This window comes from Sorex araneus, chromosome 6 (genome assembly GCF_027595985.1).
Source record: "Sorex araneus isolate mSorAra2 chromosome 6, mSorAra2.pri, whole genome shotgun sequence".
NCBI classification, from domain to species: domain Eukaryota; kingdom Metazoa; phylum Chordata; class Mammalia; order Eulipotyphla; family Soricidae; genus Sorex; species Sorex araneus.
In genome coordinates, this window is record NC_073307.1 from 43341959 (window position 1) to 43362055 (window position 20097).

At 45.5% G+C, this 20097-nt stretch overlaps 1 protein-coding gene across 1 annotated transcript in view; it reads right to left on the minus strand.

Annotated features, from left to right (window-relative positions):
- The window catches only part of LVRN (laeverin), a 61062-nt gene extending 48126 nt beyond the window's left edge, over positions 1-12936 (minus strand). The window contains exon 1 of the mRNA XM_004618173.2: positions 12254-12936. Within this exon, the coding sequence (XP_004618230.1) occupies positions 12254-12936 (683 nt within the window). The remainder of the gene's footprint in view (positions 1-12253) is intronic.
- Positions 12937-20097: the final 7161 nt, after the last annotated feature.

Sequence of the window (20097 nt, forward strand, 5' to 3'; positions counted from 1 at the left end):
TACCTGTGGCGTATTTGGTATACCAAAACCAGTAACAAGTCTCACAGTGGAGACGTTACTGGTGCCCACTCGAGCAAATCGATGAACAACGGGATGGCAGTGCTACAGTGCAGTGCTACAACAAAGCAAGGGGCCAGGAGCTGGCTGCAGGAGCTGGAGTGCAGTGCATGTTCTCATGCTGGCAACACATGGATCCTTAAGCACAGCTGGGAGCAAACTCTGAGCACTGAGCAGGGAGCAGCTCCAGAGCACCGCTGGGTCTGGATCAGAAAACAAACTGCAAATAATCGACTTAAAGACTAAAGACTTGGGGCTGGTAGCAAGCCTACCCAATGATAGCACAGTGGGCAGGGCATTTGCCTTGCACCTGGCCAACCTGGGTTCGATTCCCAGCATCCCATACGGTCTGCTGAGCACTGCCAGGAGTAATTCCTGAGTGCATGAACCAGGAGTAACCCCTGTGCATCGCCAGGTGTGACCCAAAGAAAGCAAAAAAGACTAAAGACTTGAGAGTTGTCCCCTCCCTCCCTCCTCCTTTTTTTTTTTTTAACACAGTAACACACTCAGAAATTAAATGTTTAGTGAAGACAGATGTTACAGCACTGGACTGTGGTCCGAGGATGGGCCCATGAATCATGTTTGTTTATTGCTTGTGTAATAAGATCTTAAAACTAAAGTTTCCACCAAGAAAAGGAATAGATGGAGAATTTTTATGGGATAGTAAAAGACTGTGCTGCCGAGATTTTCAGAGCCAATGACCCTAAGGACCTATAGGGACCTTTCTCCACTTCTCAGCTACACCAGAAACTCAAGACAACGAAATCAAGAAATCAAAATATTTTGGGGGCTGGGAAGGGTGTTATTTGGAAACCCTCATGCTCTCAGGGAATTGGGAGGAAGCTGGAAGGTGGGGGGGAGATTGGAAAGCAGCGTTTCCTGGGAATAGAAGCGCTGGACACCAGTGCCCAGTTCGCTGGAACCCGCATCGTTCTTCACTTCTCCCAGGTGGGAATCTGAAAAGCCTAAAAAATAACTGACTCTGGAGGCAGAACCAAGAGAGCAGAGATGCCCTTGCACCATGTCAGTCCCAGAGAAATATGGGCATCAAGATACAAATAGGGCCAAGATGGATACTGTCCCCTGGCGCCACCTGGAGGTTGGAGGGCTTGACGATGCACCACTCAGAGTACCTGTGCCAAAAAGGGAACCAAAAGTGGCCACCAGAATAAAGAATTCAGAGGAGCATCCTGAAGGGTGCAGGAGAAAAAGAAAACAGAGGAAAATATCTCATATTTGTGGTGTGCGTGTGTGTGTGCGTGTGTGTGTGTGTGTGTGTGTAAAAGCAACTGCTCAAGCACAGTAAGCCAGATCTGAGTAGCGGTTCAGTCAGAACTGTCTCCCTCAGTCCCACTGGGTCTTCGGGTGCTAGGGGACACCCGCAGCACTCAAGAGGAACTGGAAGCAGGAGGTAGAGAAGGGAACAATCAGAAGCCAGCACCTCTGTGTGGGCTTTTGGCCTGAAGCCAACCCAAGCTTGGGGAAATGCAGTGAGGAGAGAGGGGAGAGACTTAGCCACAGATTGAATTCCAACTCTGGAGCATCGCACAGGACTCGATGTTCTAATTAATGCACCTGGACAGTAACCTTGTGGCCACCAACCATGTCACCTGAGAAGAATTAGCAGGCGCTGACGGTCTGCTCTAGTACCATGCTCAAAAGGAGAGGTAATCCCCAGGATTAAACAGGCTTTTGGCTCAACTACGACACGTGCTGTTCCAATCACACTAGCTGCACCTTCAGTTCCAAAGATTCAGAACCCAGATCAGAGGAGCACTGCCCTTGGGGTCAGCTCCTCAATTGAGGAACAAAATGGTCTCTTGTCACTGTGCCGCCAGCAATTTCATGTGGCCAGTATGTAAGTTCACTGACCTTGTTTTGAGTACTTCTAAATTATTTCCGAATATTACTCACATTTCTTCTGAGTGTCACACCCTGACATTTGTGCCAGATTTCTGAGCAGGGCCTGCCAGGCTGTCTTCTTTGCTTCTCAGCTCCCCCACTCACACCTGCACACAGGGGTTCATGTGGACTTCAGTGTCTCCCACATGAGCTCCCCCGGCCATTTCACAATCCACACGGTCACTCCTTTCCCCTTCCTTTTTTCAATTTTTATTCCAATGAATAAATTGCCTTCCAATTCTTTCTCTTTTATGAGAGAAGACAGCACGGCCCAAACGGCAAGATGTAGTCCTAAAGGATGCTCTGAACAAGAATGGAGTTGAAACATTCCATCATTGCTTCAGTTTCCAACATCTGAGAGACGTTGATGAGATTCGCCCTCTTATTTGACAATATGAACACTGAGGCTCTGGGGAATGATGCCAGTGGTCAGGCCACTAGCAAGTGGCAGGGGAAAGACCCAGTCCACCCCCAGCAACAAGCCTGGGGTCCCTTCCAGGTTCCTTCCCATACCATACTTTAAAGTGCCTGGTATAATCCAGACGACCAGAAAACAAATACTAGAAGAAAACATGGGATAATAAATGCAGTGAGGAGGAGTGAGGACTGACTTTATAATGACAGGATTGCCACATATAAAGCTGATGAGACCTCTGTTTACTACTAGGGGCTAGAGTTAGCCTTCTGTTGAAAACTATCCCACATCCTGACAACATACACAGTTGTTCGGGGGAGTACACAGAGCACAGAACCGTGATTCCCAGGAGAAGCAAGATGAATTCTACCATCACACTGTCTTTCCACCTGGGGATCATTTCTAAAAGCACAGGGGGTGTGAGGGGGCATAAAACGAGTTCAGGGGCCTTGCTGAGTGGAGGAGACCGAGGTTGGGGCTCAGGGGCCAGTTAGCGGCAGTACCTGGGGAAGAGGCAGTTACCCTGAGAGATGTCCAGAAAGCCACACAGAGTCTCTCTTGAGCCTTGAGTACAGCTCAAGTATGAATCTGTACTTTGTGAGCTCAGACAAAGAAAATCTGTCTGAACTGTGATGGAAGGAGAAAGCTGACCCATTCCCGGGTTCATCAACTCTAGGGAGCTGTTCAAATTCTCCACACGCTGTGTCCATCAAAACCAAAAATGTTTTCATTATTATAACCATGTTACTCAGATTATTATAGTAAATACAATTTAATTTAAAAAATTTTCCACATGCCAGAGTATAGAAATCTCCAGGACAGAGTATTTTCCAGCAGAGAGCAGAAACTAATGTCTCAATCAGGCACTCATGTGGATCAAGTGTAGCGTCTTAAACTGTAACTTTTAGAAACCTTGTTTAAAAATAAATGTCTCTATGGTTTATGATCATAAAATGTTTTTTCTGTATAACTATATACCCCAGGGTTGCACTAAAAATTTCTTCAATGAAAAGACATCACAAGGGTAAGGAAAAGTTTGCCTAGAGCAAAGGCGGCACTCAAGTCACTCCAAGTGGCTCAGACAGAGGCTTTGGATGATCAAATAATCAAAAAGATCACCAAATAACTCAGGTGCCCACCAGCCTCCTCCCAATGCCAGCATTCATTAAAGCAATATAAGAAAATGCAGCAGTGATATTTAAAATTTCAGGCAATTCAATAAAAATATGAGTCAAGGATATCAAAAGGGAAATTACGAAGTATTTTAAATGAAAATCAAATTCAGTGTATCATCATTAGTAGCACACTACTAAAGCAGTAGTTAATGAAAGTTTTAGAACACTAAATGCTGGTATCAGTGAAGAAAAAGGTTCTTAAATGGGTGTCTTTGCACTCATCTTTAAAAAAAACTACAAAAACCAGAAAACAAAAATTTTTTGAATCCAACAACTCATCAAAAACTCATCAAAAAGATGACCACGACCAAGTGGGATTCATCCCGGGGATGCAAGGATGGTTTGACATTTGGGAATCAATCAACATAATCCATAATATCAACAAAAGTAAAGATAAAAACCATATGATCATATCAATGGATGCAGAGAAAGCATTTGACAAGATCCAACACCCGTTTATGATGAAAACTCTCACCAAAATGGGTATTGAAGGAATTTTCCTCAAGATAGTCAAAATCATCTACCATAAACCCATCACAAGCATTATTCTCAATGGGGAAAACTAAGGGACTAGACAAGGATGCCCACCCTCGCCAATTCTGTTCAATATAGTACTGGAAGTACTTGCAATAGCGATTAGGCAAGAAAAAGATATTAAGGGCATCCAGATAGGAAAGGAAGAAATCAAACTCTCACTATTCACAGATGATATGATATCTGGAGAATCCTAAAGCCTCTACCTAAAACTCTTAGAAACAATAGACTTGTACAGTAAAGTCACAGGCTATAAAATCAATACCAAAAAGTCCATGGCCTTCCTATACGCAAATAATGAGACAGAGGAAAGTGACATGAAAAAAGCAATTCCGTTCACAATCGTGACCCAGAAAATCAAGTACCTTGGAATCAGCTTAACAAAGGAGGTAAAGGACCTCTACAAAGAAAACTATAAAACACTACTCCATGAAATAAAAGAGGACATGAGGAAACGGAAACATATCCCCTGCTCATGGATAGGGAGAATCAACCTCGTCAAAATGGCAATACTTCCCAAAGCATTATACAGATTCACTGCGATCCCTATTCAGATACCCATGAAATTCTTCAAATAAATGGATGAAGCAATCCTGAAATTCATATGGAACAACAAATGCCCACAAATAGCTAAAGTAATTCTTGGGAAAAAGACAATGGGAGGCATCATCCTCCCCAACCTTAAACTCTACTACCAACCGGTAGCAATTAAAACTCCATGGTACTGGAACAAAGACAGAGCCATAGACCAATGGAACAGGGTAGAATATCCCTACACACAACCCCAAATGTATGATCATCTAATCTTTGATAAGGAAGCAAGAAATGTGAAGTAGAGCAAGGAAAGCCTCTTTAACAAATGGTGCTGGCATAACTGGACAACCACATGCTAAAGAATGGGCTTCGACCTCAACCTAACACCATGCACAAAAGTCAAATCAAAATGGATTAAAGACCTCAACACAATCCATAAGGTACATTGAAGACAAGGTTGGCAAAATCCTCCACGATATTGATGCTAAAAGTATCTTCAGAGATGACACGCAACTGACCAACCAAGTGGAAACAGAGATAAACAAATGGGACTATATTAAACTAAAAAACTTCTTCACTGCAAAAGATACAGTGACCAGAATACAAAGACAATCTACAGAATGGGAAAGGATATTCACCCAATACCCTTCTGATAATGGGTTGATATCAAGGATGTATAAGGCACTGGTTGAACTCTACAAGAAGAAAACATCCAACCGCATCAGAAAATTGGGCAAAGAAATGAACAGAAACTTTCTCAAGGAAGAAATACAAATGGCCATAAGGCACATAAAAAAATGCTCTTCATCACTAATCACCAGGGGTATGCAGATCAAAACAACTATGAGATACCACCTCACACCACAGAGAATGGCACACATCCAAAAGAACAAAAGCAACCGGTGGGGAGAAAGGGACCCTCCTACACTGCTGGTGGGAATGCCGACTGGTTCAGCCCTCCCTTTTGGAAAACAATATGGACACTTCTCAAAAAATTAGAAACTGAGCTCCCATTTGACCCAGCAATACGACTTCTGGGAATATATCCGAGAGAGGCAAAAAAAGTATAGTAGAAATGACATCTGCATTTGTATGTTCATCGAAGCACTATTTACAATAGCAAGAATCTGGAAAAAACCCGAATGCCCGAGAACAGAATGACTGGTTAAAGAAACCTTGGTATATCTACACAATGGAATACTATGAAAAGATGAAGTCATGAACTTTGCATATAAGTGGATCAACATGGAAAGTATCACGCTAAGTGAAATGAGTCAGAAAGAGAGACAGATATAGAAAGATTGCACTCATCTGTGGAATGTAAAATAACAAAATGGGAGACTAACACCCAAGAATAGTAGAAATAAGCACCAGGAGGTTTGCTCCACAGCTTGGAAGCCAGCCTCACATGCTGGGAGAAAACGCAGCTCAGAGAAGGAAACACCAAGTAACGTATGGTTGGAGGACCCGCTCAGGATGGGAGATGCGTGCTGAAAGCAGACTATAGATTGAACACATGGCCACTCAAAATCTCTATTGCAAACCACAACACCCAAAAGGAGAGAGAGAACAAAAGGGAATGCCCTGCCACAGAGGCTGGGGGGTGGGGGGATGCAGTGTGGGACTAGGAAGGATACTGGGATCATCGGTGGTGGAGAATGGGCACTGATGGAGGGATGGATATTAGAGCATTGTATGACTAAAACACAAGCACAAAAATATGTTAATCTGTAACTGTACCCTCATGGTGATTCACTAATAATAAATAAATAAATAAACAGGCTAGAGAGACGCAGCGGTTAAGGCACTTGGCTTGCATGTAGCTGCCACCATATATGGTCCCAAGCACCACCAGGAGTGATCCCTGAGCACCACCTGCTATGGCCCTCCCAAAATCAAACCAAAAAAAAAAGGAAAAGAAAGTGAAATAAGTCCAAAGAATAAGAAATAAGAAATATAAGTATGTAAATCATTGACTTTTAGAAAATATTAAAAATCAACAAAAGTACAAGAAGATCAGCAATGGAAGTCACTCTCTGGCAGACTGATCAAAAATATGGACTATCAGAAGCAGAAGAGATTCTGTGGAGCCCCACCCTTAGAGCTGCAAATTTTAGAAGTCTCCTTTGTATTTAAAACCCTTTCCACAAAGAAATTCCAGATCCAAGTAGTTTCATGGTGATTTTTGTTGCTGTTGTTTTTTGTTGTGGAGCCACACCTGCTGGTGCTCAGGGCTGACCCCCTGCTCTGTGGATCAGAGATCCTTTCTGATGGGCTCAGGAGACTGTATGGGGTGCTTGAATTGAACCCACATGCAAGGCAGACACCCTACCCACTGTACTATTGCTCCAGCTCCCTCATGGGTGATGTTTAACCAAACATTTAGGGAAGAAATAACACTGATTTCTGCACAGATTCTTCTAGAAAATGGATGAGGCTAAGTGGCAGTGCCCATTGGCCCACATCACTTCTAAGGCAGATCTGATCTTCAAACTTTTTCAGTGAAAGGAAGGGAGTTACTTCATGGTTAACTTAAAAAAAGATCCCATTCCAAGACACTTCACCAAAAGAGAAAAAGAGGTGACCCTAAGACTTTGAGTGTTTTTAAATAGTTTTTCATGGAGATAGGACCCTTGCTTCTCAACCCCATTATATGTTACATAGGTCCAGCAATGATAAATAAAGAGGAGGATATCAAAAGAAATTTCTCATGCACAATTATCACCCTAGGAAAAGATATTCCAAGGACTTTATTTTGTTCACTGGAGTTAATGCTATGGATGTCAAGGTGTAAGGCTGCTTCTTGGGACCAGCATAATTAGTGGAACACTCCTTAGGAGATATTCCAAAAAAGACCTCCTTGTCTTTGAAAGACTCAAAGACAATTTAAGAATTCTGTAGCCTGGGGAAAGAAAAGAAGCAGATTTTTAAAAACTTTCTTGTTCCATCTACTATCAGATGACTAAGCAAACCTGGAGAAGTCGAGAATTGGACTTTGGCAGGGTTCCCCATGATGGATTCCAAAGGTTAGAAGCCACTGGTATAAAAGATAGCTTAGTGGTGCATTTTTTAAAATGAAGTTCTTGATAGCAATTGTTTTGGAATTAGAAATTATTTAGAATCTTATAAACTCCAGCTATTTGCTTGATATGGAACATCTATTTTTCATGGAGGTGATTATCAAAATCAGAAATAATCTAGTTCTGGACAGAATTCAGATGTGTAAAGCAAATGGTCTTTTAACTAAGCCTCTAGATCCCATATTCTGACTGATGATAGATAGGGGAAATGTAGCTTTGCCAGTACACAAACGTGAAAAAAAGTGTTCCACATCCTATGTCATCTGAGAAATGCTAACTGAAACTAGATACCATTCCATGGATGTATTGGAACATCTGAAATCTGAAACACGTATAAACATATATAACATGTGGTGTTATATATCCACACTGGAGCTGTGGATCAGTGGAACTCTTGTCCATGGCTGGTGGAAATGGCAAAGGCAGTCACTTTGGAAGAGATGGTCATTTCTTTTCACTTTTCTTTTCACTTTTGGGCCTTACTCAGTAGTGCTCAGAGCTTACTTCTAGCTCTGAGATCATTTCTGTCAGGCTTAGAGGATCATATTCCCACATGGAAACTGAGTCCAGTTTAGCCACAAGCAAGGAAAGTGCTCTATCTGCTGCACTATCTCTCCAGTCCTGCAGTAAAGTTTGTGAATCACCCTTCTAACGCAGGATTTCTCCAAGGAAAAGGAAGATATTTATCAGATCTCTGTATAAATGACAATATATAATTTTTCCTTTTTCAATTTTATAACTCAATTCGATTAGGCCAAAGAAAGTTTTGGTTTGGGTGTTATTAAACTTGAACAACTAAATTCCTTTTTCCATTTTTAACCACAAGAGTAGCCCTCATGTTCAGTCTTCATCAGGCAATAATTGGTAGAAGAGGTAAGTATTATTCCACTTCTTTTCTGTAACTGTACTATTATTTCCCATAAATTGCCAGTACTTTCCCTTTTGTGATAATGTTATACAGTTGCCTAATACTTCTGTTTAAATAAAGTGACTTGTTAAGCAGATAACATACCCAAAAGTAAGTAAACATGGCAAACTTGAAATAATGGTATCAGTGAAAGAAGTTTGGGAAGGGGTCAGGGAGACGGCTCAGTGGTTAGGAGTATTATGCTCTGCATGCACTGAAATAGAGTTCCAATGATGGCGTCCCATACTCCCCAGCCACCATGGCCAGATGTGACACTGGAGGTCCTCTCACCACTGCAGGATCAGAGCGCTGAAGTCTGGTTGGGCAAATTTCGCCGTAAGAGTCTCCCAGGCTCCTAAAGGACTGCTTGGGGTCACCACCACCCTGCTCTACTACCCTATGTGCACAAAAGATGTTCTGGTAACACTGCTCTGAGAGACATGAACATTTAGATCTTGCTCCCACTTTCTACACAGAAGAAGAACTCCATGTGGAGAGCTCCACACACCAACATGCAGATGCCCACACACCCAGCAAATGGCTCCTTTACAGCAGAAACATGATGAGCACCTGCCATGGGGGAAAGGGCCAGGAGCCACAGACTATATCCCCAGCACCCCGGGGAGTGAGAACCTTAGAAGTGTAAAATCATGCTGACTTCATAGTTCTTGTGAGGGTTTTCTTTCGATGTTCCCCTAACACAGAGTAAAGTTATTTTCAAAGTTACCTGCTCAGATGGGGAATGGAGGGTTACCCAAAAAGAAGAAAATGTGAGGTTACCCTGTTTCTAAACACTGCTTCTGGAATTAGCCACCTGGCCAAAAAGGAGAAGTCAGTGAGAAGTGTCTTCCCTTCTGGCAATCTCCCCACACTCTTACCTCCCAGAAGCAAGACAGATCCCACCGTGTGACAACAACAGGCCTCTCCGACCAATGAAATCCTGGCCTGACACTAGTAGCTGCCTGTGGTTCTCAGACTGACCTGCACACCAGGCTCACTGAACAGACTTAGAAATCCCAAGGAGGCCTGGAACGGGCCCTCCCATTGCTTCCCAAGATGGTTCTTCGGTTAGTTTGTATGTATGAACCACACCTGGCAGTGTGGTGTGGTACTGGGCATACATAATAATGTATGTAATATGTATGTGCATACATACACATATGTGTATGTGTGCATGTGTATACACATGTATATAAAGGATACAATATGTGTATGTGTGTATGTTATTTCTTACTGTCTTAAGACTGTAAGACAGGGGGCTGGAGCAATAGCACAGAGGGTAGGGTGTTTGCCTTGCACGCGGCCGACCCGGGTTCGATTCCCAGCATCCCATATGGTCCCCTGAGAACCGCCAGGAGTAATTCCTGAGTGCAGAACCAGGAGTAACCCCTGTGCATCGCCAGGTGTGACCCAAAAAGAAAAAAAAAAAGACTGTAAGACAGTCTTACTCCTGTCTCTGTGCTCAGGAATCACTCCTGGTGGGGTTGGGGGACCCTATAGAGTGCCACATATAGAAATTGGATCGATGGAATGCAAGGCAGTTGCTCTACCCACTCTCCTCTCACTCCAGGGAGAGTTGGTGGTTCTAATGTTACGGTCCTGGCTGTGGTCTGGACCCCAACACTATGTGGGCTATTAGAAAGATGTCAGGGGGCAGAAGAGAGCACAGGGGTGAGCATCTGCCTTGTAATCGGGGTAACACAGCACGGTCCTCAACACTCCCAGTATTATCTGCAGCCCAAAGGCTGGGTGTAGCCCAATCCTTCCCCACACCCTTGATCCCCCCAAAGGCACCAGGAATTCTAAAAGCTCTCCAGGTGATTCAAACAGGAAGGAAACTCTGAGAAACTCAGGCAGCTATACTGCAAGGAGTATGTTTCCTTCTCCTTTGAAGTTCACTCTAAAAGTTGGGGCTAATTGTGTTATCTTGCAGAACAACCACAGTCTCAGGTGAAGAGGCTCCCGGCAGAGCTCAGGTTCCCTCTCAGGCCCCCTCCAGCTCCCCAAACCTGAAGCTCTGCAGGGCTTTCTAAAGGGTGCTACTTGCTGGAATCTTAATGTTCTCAAATTACAGTTTCCAGTAACCTCTAGAGTTGGCAGCAAAATTGAGGAACCAACAAAACTTTTCCCCCCCATGTTTGGAGGCCAGTTTTTCTAGGTCCTCCACCCAGTGAGACAGGAAAACACAGGAGAAACCCCAAGATTTACTGACTGACAATAGAACCCCTCCTCAATCTGTGTGAGCATCAGACAAGCCTCGTATTTTCAACAAACATTCCAAAACGTTTCCAAGTGCTCACAAGTTCAGGACTCACCCTAATGAGAAACTTCTCAAAACTATTTTTCAAGCATTGACTCATTTTTGAAAGGGGCGGGGGTGGGGGTGGGGGGAAAACACGCATGCTTTCCTTAAAAACAAAAGCTAGAGATTACACATCCGCACAGGCAGTTTATTAAGCTCGCTTTAACCCCCCTGACGTTTTTGAAAGTAGTGCAGGAGAGATTTAGGGGGTAATTTAGTGGGTTTCTTCCCCCTCTGAGAACATCTGAGAACATTTTCTTTAATAATAAAGAGTAAAGTAGATGCAGTTGTGTAAACCGCAATCTCTCCACCAGTGCGGGAGCGAAGGGGGTGGGGCAGTTTGGCGGTGGGGTCGGGGAGGCCGCTTTAGGGTCTGCCCCAAAAACCATTTCCGCAGCGCTCTCCTGAGGTCAGTACCGTGGTCGCAAGAGCATGGAAATGGGCCACTTTTGAGCCGGGAACATTCCGTCTGGGAAACATTATCTCAGACGAGGGTAAAGGGAACACATGTATGCTCGGTGAGCCTGCAAGCGCAGAGGGGAGGTGACTTGTCATCGCTTTCCTTATTTCCCGGGCCCCCAGGGGAGGAAACCCTAAAGCTAGCTGACACAGAGCAGAACTCTTCAAAGCGCGCCTCCCCCCCGCGCCCCGCCCCCGGGCAGGGTGTGCGGCGGATCCTCAGTAACACCAGACGCCAGGCGGGCCGCGGGTGGGAGCAGATCCTGAACTTTTGGAGAACCTTAGCAAAAATTTAAAAGCATGATAAAAAAAAAATTTTTTTTTTTAAACGGTCTTTGGGGGGGGGGAAGGCGCCGAAACATGAGCCTACGGTAAAGGCAGCAGTTAGTAGATGCCCAGGAAAAAGCGACAGATGCGGGAGCGGCGCACGAGAAGGGCCAGCCCGACCCCCACAAGCACCTTTCCCCTTTTGCTTCTACCCCCAAACTTAATCTGATCCCCGGGATCGAGGGTGGGACCAGCAAGCCATCTCCCAGCGGAGACTGGCCGGTCTGGCGAGTTTTTAGCACAAGGTGCGCTGAGGATGTGTAAAGCTTTGCACTTTGGACTCGAGGGGAAAGGGGCTTTCAGACACCGTACGCAAAAACTTCTCGGGGTGGCAGCGACTTTCAAAAGGGGGAACAAGGTAAATAAACTGGATCATGTGCAGTAGAGCGGCCAAAAACGGCCAGAGGAGACGTGGCCAATTGCCGGCAGTCCTGGAGGGCGCAGGCGCTCGCTTTCCGCCTCTGGAAGAAAACGTCGCTGGGAGCGCGCTGGGGGAGCAGTGGGGGCCTTGGGGCCCTCACCGAGATGCACGGGGTCGGGAAGCGAGCCCCGCGCCCTTACCTGCGCTCGCCCTGGTCCGCATAGACGTTGAGGAAGAGTCCCTCCCGGGCGTCGAGGTTCACTGCGCCTGAGAAGCTGAGCTGCACCCGATAGAGGCGCCCCGGCTGCAGAGCCGCGCCGAGCTCCAGCACTAGGTACTGCATGTCGGGCACGAACCATGCTTCGGTCACCTGCACGCGGCCGCCTTCTCCCCTGCCGGGAGACAGCGGACCCCGCACCTCGGCGCTCTGGCACTCCAGGGAGAAGCTGTGCAGGAGCAGCCGCGCCGTGGCCTCGGCGCAGCGCACGGTGATGTTCACGCGGCCGGTGAAGCGCAGCGCCGCCTCCGACAGGTCGTCGGGCTGCAGCCGCGGCCACAGCTCCAGATCGTAGTGCAGCGGCACGAGCCAAGGGGGCAAGCGCATCTGGTCCCAGGGCCCCGGGGGTCTCAAGGTGCGAGGGACCGGGCTGTCCTCGGGCTCAGCCGTCGCGGTGATCGGCACGGTCGACGGCGGCTCCTCCTGCTGGTGGCGCGCGGGGGGCGCCGGGGACGCAGCGAGCGGGTCGCACGGTTGGACGCGCGCGCAGTGCCCGTACAGGGAGGCGAGCACGGCCAGCGCCAGCACCAGCGCGGCCGCCAGCCCCGCCAGCAGCAGGGTGGCCGCGCGGCTCACGTAAAAGCCAGAACGGGCTGGGGGTCCCATAGCGGGGAATCCCGGAGCGAGGGCGGCCACCGCCCGACGGCAGCTTGCAGCAGCGGCAGCTCTGGAGACCCAGGTCCGGATGCTAAGGGATGGGCCACCCCCTCACGTCCTTCTCTTATATTCCTTCTCGGGGAGCCTGGGAGACAGTGGTTGGGACCAGGGCTTCCCCCTCGCAGCTAATCAAAGCCAGGCCCCAGCCCACCCACCCCCGCCCTCGCCCCCGCCCCCACCGCGGGAAGAGGCGGACCCGCAAGCGCGCGCCCCGTCGGGTGGGAAGGAGACCTAGCCCGAGCCTTCCTGGCCCCTTGTAATCCTGGTGGGAGTTGGCTGTGCTCCCGCGTGTTCTCTGGTGTAGTCGGAGGGGGTCGGCTTCAGAGCGCCCCTGCCCCCTTGGCTGCAGCGAAAAGCTGCTCGCGACGCACCTGCTGACAGCCACTTAGGAGGAGCTGGGTGGCGGTCAGCAGTGAGTGCAAGGAGGGACACAGGGCCTTGGGGAGCTTGGGAAGTGGGACTGGAGAAAGAAGCAAAAAAAAAAAAAAAAAAAACCTTGGCAGTTTGGCTTGCCCCGCGGGATGGCTTGGGGAGTGGGGTGGGGTCGCTTCCCGCAGGAGGGGCCCCGGCGGGCGGGAAATAGCAGTTCCCGCGGCAGGAACTGGGCTCTCGCTGCTGGGTCGCTTGAGCTCAGCTGCCGCTCTCTGCCCCGGGGAAAGGGTAAGCCTTGCTTCCCAAACCATCCAGGAGGGTCAGGGGTTCCCGCGCGGACAGTTTCCACCTGGAAACCGTCGGGCGGGCGGCGCTCTTCTCTGGCTGTGCGGTCCTGGGAGAGCCCCGCGTTTATTCCTGTTGCCCCCGCGGGTCCCTGGAGCCGGGAGTCGAGTCTCCACAGCACGGGCTTGGGTGGATTGGGAAAGAGTGGCGACTACTCTGGGGGAGCAGTGGGGCAGGGGGTTGCGACTGCTCAGGGGCAGCGGTGGGACATAACGGTCTCAGCTGGTTGGACATTTATACTGATGGATTCTGCCCTTCGATTTTGTGCCCTCCCCCTGCCACCTCCGTCCCTCGCAAGAAGAGACTTTCCCCCATCACAGCCAGGAAACAATCTTCCCTCTTTGAACTGCCTCCCTTCCAACAGAATTAAAAGGGGGAGGAGACAGCAGGGCAACCCCCTGGGGACGGGATCACCCCGGGCGCCTCTAGCGTCAACACACTCAGAAAACAACCCGTGGAACCAGACCCCAAGCCGGCACAAATGCTCCTGCTGTCGTCTGTGGGCCGGTTTTCTGATTTTCTAGGTTTGAGTAGATTTCGCAAAGGCAATCGTATTTAAAACTAATCACCGCCACATGCAGGACTCTCAAACCATAGGGTAGAGCTGAGCGAGAAGCTCATCCCAGCTGGAATTGCAGTTACTGAGCGAGCAGGGGACGCTGGGTTTATTTGGGGCTTGGCAGAGGGGATTGACACTGATGCTCAGATGACTGATTGTTGTCCTTACTTTCACCCCGGACAATTTCTTGAAGACTTTTTAAGGGATTCCAGACTCACCAGGGAAAATACTTTTTTTGCTTTGTTTTTAAAGTGGGCAACAACATTTCTTGCAACGCGTATTAGAGCTGTCCCTCTCCCTGATTTGATATAGAATTTCTCCTGAACAGTGTATACAGGGACATAAGTGTTTGATTCCAGCTGTCTAACATCAATTTAAATATCTTACTGAAAGGGAATATATGTCTGATAATGTCACTATTAATGTCACTCAAAAGAAGTTGCATGACTGGCTGAGCCATGCATAGATTTTAACAAAACCCTGAAAAATACTCTTATCTGGTGTATTTCACATTTCAGTGGAGAGTAATTCTGGAAAAAAATCAGTTGCCAGGAAAATATTCACTAGAAAAAATTTAAGACTTTTTTTTGTTTTAATGAGCTGCTCGGGCCAGCAGGATAGCCTAGTGGATTGGGCACTTGCTTGCCTTCAACGTGGCTGACTCAGCTTTGAGCCCAGCACCCCTTATGATCCCTCAGAGCTCCTCCAGGTGTGATCCATGAGTGCAGAGCCAGGACTTAACCCTGAGCACTGCTGGGTATATGGCTATGGCTCCTAAACCAAAAATAAACAACCCAAAAGGAGCTGTTCAGAAAATTCTTACAACTCAAATCAGCTAAAGTTGTGATTTTCAAGTGAGGGCACTTTTGGTGCCCCATTTCCTGGTCATTTAGCATGGTTTGGAGAAGTTTTTAGTTGTCACTGTTTTGGGGACAGGATGCTACTGTTCTCCAGGGTACCAGACATCACAGACCCTTCAACAAAGAACCATCCTCTGGGATCAGAGCAATTGACAGCAGGTAAGGCACTTGCCTTGCACATAGCAACCCCTGGTTTGATCCTTGGCACTCCATATGGCCCTCAGGTCCCCAAGAGGAGTGACACCTGAGTATAGAGCTAGGAGTAAGCCCTGAACACCAAGAGATATGGCAAAAAAAAAAACCCAAAGCAAAAAACAAAACAAAGAACAATCCTATCTAACATGTATTTAATGATGCTCAAATCCTTTGCTCTAGACATAATCCAAGCTTCTTATATGCTTCCCACCTTGGGTTTTTGTTATTCTAGACCATACCCAGCAGTGCTCAGGGCTCACTGTGCTGGGGATCACTCATGGTGGTACTTGCAGGATCATATGCAGAACCAGGGATCCAAGACCTTCCCACTATGCTATCACTCCAACCCCACTACCCATGTGTTATATAAAACTTCACCTTTGTATTCTGCAGTGCTATTTGCCTCTGTTTATGTTCACTCTGGCATTTTCATTACCTTTCCACCTTCATTTATTAGTACTTAAAATTTGGGCCTGTGGCTTAATTTTTATTTACTTTTCTGAGGGTGAGGGGGCCCCATACATAAATGTGTGGAGGTGGGAGCCACTCCCAGCATGGGGGGGACCATGTAGTGCCAGGGATCAAAGCTTAGGTTCCCACAGGTAAAGCATGCATTCCAGCCCTTTGGACTATCTCTCCTAGCCCTCTTCTCATATTTATTTACTTTGAAATTCTTTTTTTTTTTTGCTTTTTGGGTCACACCCAGCAATGCGCAGGGGTCACTCCTGGCTCTGCACTCAGGAATTACCCCTGACGGTGCTCAGGGGACCATATGGGATGCTGGGAATCGAACCCGGGTCAGCCGCGTGCAAGGCAAATGCCCTACCCACTGTGCTATCACTCCAGCCCCTTTACTTTGAAATTCTAATTTGAGAATGGATAATACATTCATAAACTTAAAAAATAAAACAATATGAAAATATATCTGTTGAAGAATCTGAAGGATTTCGTTTATACCATTTTCATAGTTAACAATGGTAGTTTTTTTCTGTGTATTCTATACAAATCTGGTAAATTCAATTATATACCTTGTTTTTGCTTGCTTTACTTACATAAATATAGTGTATTAACTACACAACATGTACTTTACATTTTCATGTAACTATATGAGTTATTAGATAAACATACATATGTACATAAATAGTTCAAGAAAGATGGAAAACAAATAAACAAATTCCATTTACAGATGACATAACTGCATGTCTTTCCAAACTGGTCTATAGTATCCTTTGTGTTTTATTCTGTAGCTGCTTAGGTCTGCAAGTTTAGTTTTTGGAAAGATTTGCCAGACTCCATAAAGCATCTTCACAAAAACCTCTACTTAAAGGCAAAGGACAGAGTGCAGCAAGAGAAAAATGATCCAGGTACATTTTGGTGGTCAGAGAGATGTGTAAACTCCCAAGGGCCTGTAGTGGCAATAAACAGACTATGATCTGTGATCTATACCCCAAGATCTGTGAGACGAATCTTGTTTACAAAAAACTCCTGGGAAAAACTCTTAGAGGAACGTTTTAAATGTTAAGTCAGATTTATCAGGCACACAAGTCCAGCTGCAAACTCATCAGGAAAGCATCTAGTCCTACAGGTCTTCAGAGAGAATTTAAGCCCCTTATCAGTGCAACATAAATTGACCAAGACAACAACCAGATATCCAGAAGTAAAGTAGGATAGCACTGAAATCCCTTTCCTCTAGAAAGGCAATGTGAACACCATGATATGTGTTAAAAAAACAACAACAACAACAGGCCAGCAATGTAGCAATGGTAGAGCACTTGCCTTACATCTATGAGGCTCTGGGTTCAACACCCAGCCCATGTGGTCCCTCCAAACACTACCAGGAGTGACCTCTGTGTATGAAGCCAGGAACAGTCTCTGAGCACTGAGGATATGGCCCTGAGAGAAAACTAATGAAAAAAGAATAAGACGTATTTCAGAATTTTAGTAACAAAAACTTTTCAGTAACCCACAGACTATTTGAATTAAAAATGACCAAATCTCAAACAAAACCCAAATAAACATTAAGCTTTATGGCATTGTAATTTTCTTCTTATTTTTCTCTTTTTAGCTCTGAAGTAGCCTTAAAAACCAATAGCCGAGGGCCTGCACGTTAGGCATTTGCCTTGCATGCAGCAGACCTGGGTTCAATTCCTGGGACCCCTATATGGTCCCCCAAGCTCTCCAGGAGTGATACTGGAGCATAGAGCCAAGAGTAGCCCTGAGTACAGCTGATGTGATCCAAAAACAATAGCAGCAAAAAATCAATACCCTGGTGTGGGGTGAACATCATTATTCTAGCCACTGGGAGGATCTTGAAACATTAAAGTCCCTTTAAAGTTTCATCCTCAGAACAGCTGTGGCTAAAAGTATCCCTGGAAGTGGAGTGTCAAGTCTTTATGTATTTGATCTGAATAACAGGTCACCCCCTACAAATGGCTTCCCCCAGGGGAAATGGTAGAAAACAACCAGAGGCAACTGTCTAACATCAAAATGTTTGAGTAGGGCTGAAAGAGTAAGTTCCTGAGAGAGCCTTGATTTGTTAGCCATTGTAGACTTTGCACAGCTCCAATATATTTATGAATATGTAGAAGGCCACATGTACAACTAAGGTGGTGCATGTACTCCGAGAAGGCCTGACAGGCCTCAACTCACTCTTCAGACTCATGGTGCTCAAGCAAGATAGACTAAAGTAAAATTGTAGGCTAAATAACAATTGTCAGTATCCTGACCAACTGCTGAAGGAATCACACATGCACAGCCCCTCAGCAAAATCTGGGAGACTTACTGGTTGCAGTTATTTAAGGAATTCTCTATCTGATCATTAGCTGACCACTAAGCTACATGAGCAGAGACCAGTGGCCACCACAGTAAAGGCAGACTTTAATTATTGAGTTCATAAAAGTCTCTGAGCTGCATATTATGTGCCAAATAATAGTACTGAATCCTTATTAACCATATACAAAAAAAAACCCAAAATGAAACAAAGTTAGAAGTAGAAGAACTAAAGATGAAAGCCTTGGAAGAAAACTTCAGAGATCTTTATGACATTAACTTTGCAATAACTTTGGGGATATGGCATTAAAAAACACAAACAACAAATGAAAATGTTGGTCTTCAAAATTAGAACTTTGTTATTTTATACTCCACAAAAGAGTGCAGTCCATGACATAACACGAGACTGACACCCAAAGACAGTAGATACAAGGGTCAGGAAGATTGCTCCATAGCTGGAAGCCTGCCTCATGAGAGGGGGAGGGGCATGGAGAAGGCATCTGGAATAGAGAAAGGATCACTAAGAAAATGATGGTTGCAGGATTCAGTGGGGATGGGAGATGTGTGCTGAAAGTAGATAAAGGAGCAAGCATGATAACCTCTCAGTATCTGCATTGCAAACCATAATGCCCAAAAGTAGAGAAAGAGTATGAGGGAAATTGTCTGCCATGCAGGCAGGGGGAGGGTGGGAAAGTGGGGGGTATACTGGGTATATTGGTGGTGGGGAATGTGCACTGGTGGAAGGATGGGTGTTTGATCGTTGTGTGATTGTAACTCAAACATGAAAGCTTGTAACTACATCTCACAGTGATTCAATAAAATTTGAAAAGAAAATTAAGAACTTTGGAGACAGGGTAATAGCTCAAAGGATAGAGCACATACCAGTATTTTCGACACCCTGAATGCTATCCCTGACATCATGTGGTCTCCCCACACTACTAGGTATGGCCCTGGTGGTACCAATGGCCTGAGTGCTGAACCATCAGTACTAAGCGAGGATGGAGCATCACTAAGAGAGGCCATGTGCCCCGTTAGCACCACTGGTGTTGGACTCTATAAACAATATTAAGTCAGGAGATCAGAATGATCTCTCATATGTGGGACTTAAATATACACAGAAAGGTGGCAACATAATAATCTACACAATTGAGCTTAAGGTGGATGGATTTGAGGGGTGTCAGAGTTCTTGGGGGAGCGGGATGGGTACACTGCTAATGGGTATGGTATTGGAATCATTATTAATAGTATTGTAAACCATAGAATCTCAATAAAAATTTTTAAACATTAAGAACTCCTGTGTACATTTGCTTGTTTTTTTAAACATATTTGTTTGTATTCTCTTATATTTGGGCTTAAATGGCTCCAGAATAAAATACAACAACCTTCACACACGTCCCTCTTTTGTGGAATGAAGGTGCTTGGTGGTGGGATTGGTGTTTGAATATTATGGTTGAAATAATATTGCGAACTATTTTTATGAAAATAAAATATATGAAAATTTAAAAAAGAACCCTTGTGCACTAAAAGATGCTATAATAAAGCAACAAGATATCATGGAATGACAGAATATTTCAAGTTATCTGAATAGGGAATAATACAGAAATATATAAAGAACCACCCCCAAACACATCAGGCAAGTCAAACACACACACACATACACACACACCAAAAACCAACAAAATTCAAAAACAAGAAAACTTGAATAAACATTTGTCCAAAGATACACAAATGACCAATGAGTACACAAAAAGATTCCTTACATCATTAGTCATTTAAGAAATACCTTAATGGAAAAAATACATTAGGAAAAAACCACCATAAAATACCATTTACACCTACTAAGTTAACTCTAGTAACCAAAACAAGTGAAGTGGTAGAATGTGAGCTCCTATGTTTGGGGTCATGGGTTTGGATCCTCAACACCACCCCCCTCCTGCAAAAAAAATAACCCACAAATAACTAACAAGTATTGGGGCAAGGATTTAAGTGCTTGCCTGGTTTGTGGCCAAT